The 7,417-nt window shown below is 39.5% G+C and overlaps 1 protein-coding gene across 1 annotated transcript in view; it reads left to right on the top strand.

Annotated features, from left to right (window-relative positions):
- The window catches only part of LOC113827444 (uncharacterized), a 12,385-nt gene extending 5,421 nt beyond the window's left edge, over window positions 1–6,964 (top strand). The window contains exons 6-11 of the mRNA XM_070139589.1: window positions 240–587; window positions 2,141–2,282; window positions 3,261–3,421; window positions 4,331–4,426; window positions 4,911–5,027; window positions 6,506–6,964. Of these exons, the coding sequence (XP_069995690.1) occupies window positions 240–587; window positions 2,141–2,282; window positions 3,261–3,421; window positions 4,331–4,426; window positions 4,911–5,027; window positions 6,506–6,964 (1,323 nt within the window). The remainder of the gene's footprint in view (window positions 1–239; window positions 588–2,140; window positions 2,283–3,260; window positions 3,422–4,330; window positions 4,427–4,910; window positions 5,028–6,505) is intronic.
- The last annotated feature ends 453 nt before the right edge of the window (window positions 6,965–7,417 follow it).

The raw sequence follows: 7,417 nt of genomic DNA, 5'->3' as shown, positions 1-7,417 counted from the left end.
CAGAAGGGCACAGGGGGGGGGGGGTCATGCTTTTACCAATGAGCTCAAGGCAATCTCAGTCTAAACATAGTTTCTTGTTCAAGGGATGCTGATTTTACTTAATTTCGTAACTGAGTAGATGTCAATTTTCCGGAATTGACATAAAAAATGATAAATAATAAACATTGGTGAACTGTTGTGTATGCGATCTAGCTCTTGTAAAAGGACAATAGAATGATCAGTTTTTTTTCAACTCCCAGACGGAGTACCTCGTGACCCTGTGCGACCGCGAGGCCTTCACCTGCAGCGACGGGTCCTGCGTGCCCCTCGCCCGCCGCTGCGACCAGGTAGCCAACTGCCCCGACAACAGCGACGAGCTCAACTGCCAGATCATCATCCTGCCGAAGGGGTACTCCTCCGACCTCCCTCCTCCGAGCACCGGCGAGAACCCCCTGCAGTTCCTCTTCTCCCTCGTCGTCACCTCCGTCAGGGTGTTCGACCTCGTGGGCTTCAAGATGGAGCTGGACGTCTCGCAGAGCATCACGTGGAAGGACGCGAGGCTCACCTTCTCCAACCTGAGGGAGGGCGACTTCACCAATCAGGCGAAGGTGAGTCATCAACATCAACGTCATTTTACTCACTCGGTGAAGATGAGTTTTTTTTCTTCTATTTTTTTTCTGTTTTCTTTTTTCATATTTGTATATTTCTATTTTTTCTTTTTTCTTTTTTTATATTTGTATATTTTTATTTTATTATTTTTTCATATTTTTTTTAATTTGTATATTTCTATTTTGTTATTATTTTTGTCATATTTGTATCTTTATTTTTAGTTATTCATTTTTTAATATTTGTATATTTCTATTTTGTTATTATTTTTGTCATATTTGTATCTTTATTTTTAGTTATTCATTTTTAAATATTTCTATATTTCTATGTTATTATTCTTGTCATATTTTGTATCTTTATTTTTAGTTATTCATTTGTTTGTTTACTTTATTTGTTTGTTTACTTTATTTATTTGTTTGTTTACTTTATTTGTTTGTTTGTTTAAGGAAGGGAATGTCGCTCACGTTTAATTATTTATCTTTTAAGAAGATTGTGAACTTATAGGATTTTATTTCTTTTCTTGTGTTTTAATATTTCACTTTTTACTCTTTTGATGAAAAGAATGAGAACATTAAGGCGAAAAAGAGTTCATTAGATTTAGATGTGCTTCTGTAATGATGATAATGGTAACACTAATTATGATAATAATAATAATGTCATTATCATCATTAACATAATCATCATCGTCATCACTATCAATGTTATTACTATTATCATTGTCATTATCATCATTATCAATTTTACTATCATCATCATCATCACCATCATCAACATCATCCTCATCATCATAATAATAATAATGACCATAATAACAATAATCCTAATCAATATCACCATCATCATAATCATAATCACCATCACCATTCCCCTCATCACCTCATACGTCACAACCAAACCCATGACGTCATCCCCCTCCTAATACGTCACAACCAAACCCATGACGTCATTCCCCTTGCCTCCTCCCATACGTCACAACCAAACCCATGACGTCATCCCTTTGCCCCCTCCCCTACGTCACAACTAATGACGTCATCATCTTGCCTCCTCCCATACGTCACAACTAATGACGTCATCCCCTACGTCACAACTAATGACGTCATCCCCTTGCCTCCTCCCCTACGTCACAACTAATGACGTCATCCCCTTGCCTCCTCCCATACGTCACAACCAAACCCATGACGTCATCCCTTTGCCTCCTCCCATACGTCACAACCAAACCCATGACGTCATCCCCTTGCCTCCACCTCATACGTCACAACTAATGACGTCATCCCCTTGCCTCCTCCCCTACGTCACAACTAATGACGTCATCCCCTTTGCCTCCTCCCCTACGTCACAACTAATGACGTCATCCCCTTGCCTCCTCCCCTACGTCACAACTAATGACGTCATCCCCCTTGCCTCCTCCCATACGTCACAACTAATGACGTCATCCCCTTGCCTCCTCCCATACGTCACAACCAAACCCATGACGTCATCCCCTTGCCTCCATCCCTTTGCCTCCTCCCCTACGTCACAACTAATGACGTCATCCTCTTGCCTTCCCCCGTGACAGGCGAGCGCTGAGATCTGGCAGCCTCTCCTGACGATCCACGACGGAGCCCAGAGTCCAGCTGACATCTCGGTGAAGTCCAAGATCCTGAGGGTGAACCGAGAGGCACCGCCGTTGGAGGATGACGACAGCCGGACGGGGGAAGGTGGGTGAGGGAGGGAGGGTGGGAGGGGTGGAGGAGGGGTGGAGGGAGGGGGGGTGGGCTAGAGAAGGGAGGGAGGGAGGGAATGAGTGAGGGGGAGAGAGAGAAAGAGAGAGAGAAACAGAAAGACAGAGAGAGAGAGAGAGAGAGAGAGAGAGAGAGAGAGAGAGAGAGAGAGAGAGAGAGAGAGAGAGAGAGAGAGAGAGAGAGAGAGAGAGAGAGAGACAGAGACCGACAGAAAAAAAAAAAAAAAGATAGAAACAATCAGAAAGAAAGATAAAGAAAAACCCAGAACGAAAAGTAAAGAACAAAAAAAGAAAGAGAAGAAAAAAAAGAAACAAGAAACAAAAGAAAAGAAAGAAAGACTCAACAAAAGTATAAACCAACCCAAAAAAGAGAAATCTTAATACAAATAAGAGAAAAAAAAATATACATACAATCAAAAAAAAGCGAAATAATACAAAAAAAAAAAAAAAAAAAATATATATATATATATATACATAGATTCAAAAAAAGAGAAATGATACAAAAAAAAAAAAATATATATATATATATATATATATATATATATATATATATATATTTATATATATATATATATATATATATATATATATATATATATATATATATATATATATATATATATACATACAATCAAAAAAGAGAAATAATAAAAAAAAAAAAAAAAAAAAAAAAAAAATATATATATATATATATATATATATATATATATATATATATATATATATATATATATATATATATATATATATATATACATACATTCAAAAAAAGAGAAATAATACAAAAAAAAAATATATATATACATACAACCAAAAAAGATAAATAATACAAAAAAAAAAAAACATATACATACAATAAAAAAGAGAAATATTAATAAAAAATAAAATAATAAAAAAATATATATATACATACACCCCACAGCCCCGAACCTAACTCCACTCTCTCACTCCACAGACAAACTCTACCACGGTGCCAACCACACCATGAAGATGACACAACAGTACACAGTCGGCCTCATGTGTCAGTTCAGCCTCCAGATGTACCCGTTTGACACCCAGCTCTGCACGCTCACCTTTAACGTGTCAAATATGGCTGACAGGTTCGAGTTCATAAAGGTAATGTCATAATGATAATGATAAATGGATACTGATGATAATAATGATGATCATGGTTATAAGAATGATGAAAATAATGATATTCATAATAATAGTAATAATAATCACCATCATCATCACAACAACAACAATAACAATAACAATACCAAACAAAATACCCATAACAGCAGCAACAACAAAATAACCTCAACACCAGCAACAACAAAAACAAAAACAAAAACATCAACAACAACAACATATATATAAACAAAAACAACAAAAACACATCAACAACAACAACACCAACAATAGTATCAATAACAACAACAAAACCTCCGCCTCCACCAACTACACCAACACCATCAACAACACCACCTCCACCACCAACAACAACACCACCACGACCACCACTACCACCACCACCAACAACAACACCACCACGACCACCACCACCACCACCAACAACAACACCAACACCACTACCACCACCAACAACAACATCAACAACACGACCACCACCACCAACAACAACAACAACACCACCATCACCACCAACATCAACACCATCACCACCACCCACCAACACCACCAACAACACCACCAACAACAACAACCCCACACCACCACCACCACCACCACCACCAAAACCACCACCACCACCACCACCAACAACACCACACCAACCCCACACCACCACCAACAACACCGCCACCAACAACAACAACACCACCAACAACACCACCATCAACACCACCATCAACACCACCACCACCACCAACAACAACACCACCACCACCAACCCCACACCACCACCAACACCAACCCCACACCACCACCACCAACACCAACCCCACACCACCACCAACACCACCACCACCATCAACACCACCAACACCACCAACACCAATTACCTCCAAGCCTAACCACCAGGGAGGTGTCGACTTCTCAGCTGAGCGACGCCTCCTGGAGTATCGAATGGTCAAGGAGGAGATGTCTCATCCTCAAGGAAATCTCAAGGTGGTGCAGGTAAGGTTTTTAAAAGATTTAATTGTTTGTCTATTTGTGGATTGGTTTGTTGTCTTTGTTGTTGTTGTTGTTGTTTGTGTGGGTTGGTGATGGTGATGACTGGGATGGTGGTGATGATAAAGATAGTAGTAATGATGATGGTGATGATGATAATGACGATAATGCTAATAGACATAATGATTATGATGGTTATAATGGTCATGATAATGATGATAGCAATGATGATAATATATAACAACAGCAACAGTAACAATACCAATGATAATAATGATAATAAGAATGATGATCATAATAATAGTATTATTGATAATGAAGATAATATCAATAATAATAATGCTAATTATATTAATAGTAATAACAAAAAAAAATAATGATGACAACAATAATAACAATAATAGTGATAATAACAATGATAAAATCCTTCATAACAATCCTGGTACCCTGGCTACTAATCAGAGGATTACCTTATCAACCTCAATTTCAGGTAACACTCAAATTTAAGAACCAATACGGGTATTACATCGGCAATGCTGTCGTACCCAGCCTGTTCATGGTCGTCATATGCTATCTGACACTGCTCTTCGACATGGACGACTTCATGGTAAATAGACTGAGGAGTCGTGTGTGTTTTGTGTTGCAACAGGAACAACGAAGGGAGGGACAAGAGAATACACGAATATACTTATTCGACGAAGGGAAGGACAAGAATACATGAATATACTTATTCGACGAAGGGAGGGACAAGAAAACACACGAATATACTTATTCGACGAAGGGAAGGACAAGAAAACACACGAATATTCCTATTCAACGAAGGGAAGGACAAGAAAACACACGAATATTCCTATTCAACGAAGGGAAGGACAAGAAAACACACGAATATTCCTATTCAACGAAGGGAAGGACAAGAAAACACACGAATATTCCTATTCAACGAAGGGAAGGACAAGAAAACACACGAATAGGCATATTCGTGTGTTTTCTCGTCCTTCCCTTCGTTGTTCCTGTTGCAATCTGTTCGTCTTAAATTCCACTCGTATTTTCTGTTGGACATTGCTAGCGTGTCTTTTATTTTGGTTTTTGTTGCTTTTGAAAATGTTGGTTTTGAGTTGAGTTGAGTTCGAGTCTGTGGAAGTGAATGGTGAGGAAAAGAAGGTTTTTGTGCTTATGTTAAGGACTAGATTATTACGTGGAGATGGTTAAAAAGTGAAGGATTTCATACATGTATTAAAAGATTACAAGTGGTTATCAAAGTCTTGGAAGTAAATTTGGAACTAAATACTAAATACTAAAGTCTTGGAACTAAATGCTTAAAAGAAAGAGAAAAAAGGTTTATTCATATCTCAAAGACAGTCAAAATAGTTGTTATCGGGTTACCATTACACTTAAATACCATAAAATCGAAAAAAAGATCTTTTAAGTCTCCCCGAAAAGGCCCATCGACCTAAAACGACCCTTTGCAGTCCCACCAAAATGGTTATCAAAATATTAGAAACAAACGCTTAAAACACCCCAAAAAATCACATCTTAAAGACAGTCTAAATACTATCGGATTATCCTTACACGTAAATACCATAAAAAAACCAAGAGATCTTTAAAGTCTTCTTTAAAAGACCGGAATAAGACGTCCCTCTTTCTTCCAAGGACCGCTTCATGGTCTCCTTGACGTCCCTCCGTCTTGGCGTCCCTCTCTTCCCAGACGAGCCTAATGATAGTAATAATAATGATAATAATAATAATGATGATAATAATAGTAATAATAATGATAATAATAGTAATGATGATAATAATAGTAATAATAATGATAATAATAGTAATGATGATAATAATAGTAATAATAATGATAATAATAATGATAATGATAATGATAGCAATTAAGATAATAATGATAGTGTTGATAATACTGATGGTAATGCCAATAATGATAATGTTAATAATGATAATGATAATGATAATGATAGCCATTATGTCAAGATAATGATCATACTGATAATGCTAATAATGCTGATAATGATAATGATAATAAAGATAACAATAACAATAATGATAATAAATAATAAAAAATGCTCGTTTTTCCAGGACCGCATCATGGTGTCTCTGACGTCACTGCTCGTCCTCGCCTCCCTCTTCTCCCAGACGAGCCAGTCCATCCCCAAGACCGCCTACCTCAAGCTCATCGACGTGTGGTACATCTGCGTCATCACGGTCGACTTCGTCATCATCGTCGTCCTCGTCTTCATCGAGAACCTCCGTCTTCGCTTCGGTTCCTCGTCGTCGACCTCGTCCTCGGGAGGTTTCGGCAACGGGAAGGTCTTCCAGGTGTCGCCGTTCGTCAAGAGCGAAGGAGGAGGAGGAAGAGGAGGAGGAGGAGGAGGAGGAGAGGAGGGGAAGAGGTCCTACTCGGGGGACGGCCGGTGGAAGAAGGACCTCCCTCATCACGTGGTCAACAGGGCGTCCCTCGTCATCTTCCCCGCCGGCTGTGTCTTCTTCTGCGTCGTCTTCTTCATGATCGGGTTCATTACCTTCGCCATGGAGTGAATGGGAGGGGGGGATTCAGGGCGTGAGGGGAGTGGGGGAGGGGAGGCTTCAGGGTGTGGTTGGAGTGGGGTGGGGGAGGGGCGGGGGACTTCAGATGGAATTGGGAGACTTAAGATCAAGAATGGGTGGAGTTTGGAGACTTCAGGAAATGAATGGAGTGAGAGGTGGGACTTCAGGTGGAGTGGGGAGACCAGGATATGAATGGAGTGGGGGGTCAGGTGGAGTGGGGAGCAACAGGTGGAGTATGGAGACTTCAGATGGAGTTGGAAGACTTGAGGTCATGAAAGTGTGGAGTTTCGAGAATTCAGGACATGAATGAAGTGGGGGGGGGGATGGACTTCAGGTGGAGTGAGGAACAACAGATGGAGTGAGGATGGAGTTGAGAGACTTCAGATCATGAAAGGCTGGAGTCTAGACACTCCAGATCATCAATAGTTAAAGAAACGAATCTAC

This window comes from Penaeus vannamei, chromosome 26 (genome assembly GCF_042767895.1).
Source record: "Penaeus vannamei isolate JL-2024 chromosome 26, ASM4276789v1, whole genome shotgun sequence".
NCBI lineage: Eukaryota > Metazoa > Arthropoda > Malacostraca > Decapoda > Penaeidae > Penaeus > Penaeus vannamei.
The sequence above is the reverse complement of the archived record's forward strand: the minus strand, read 5'-3'. Positions and strand labels throughout refer to the sequence as shown.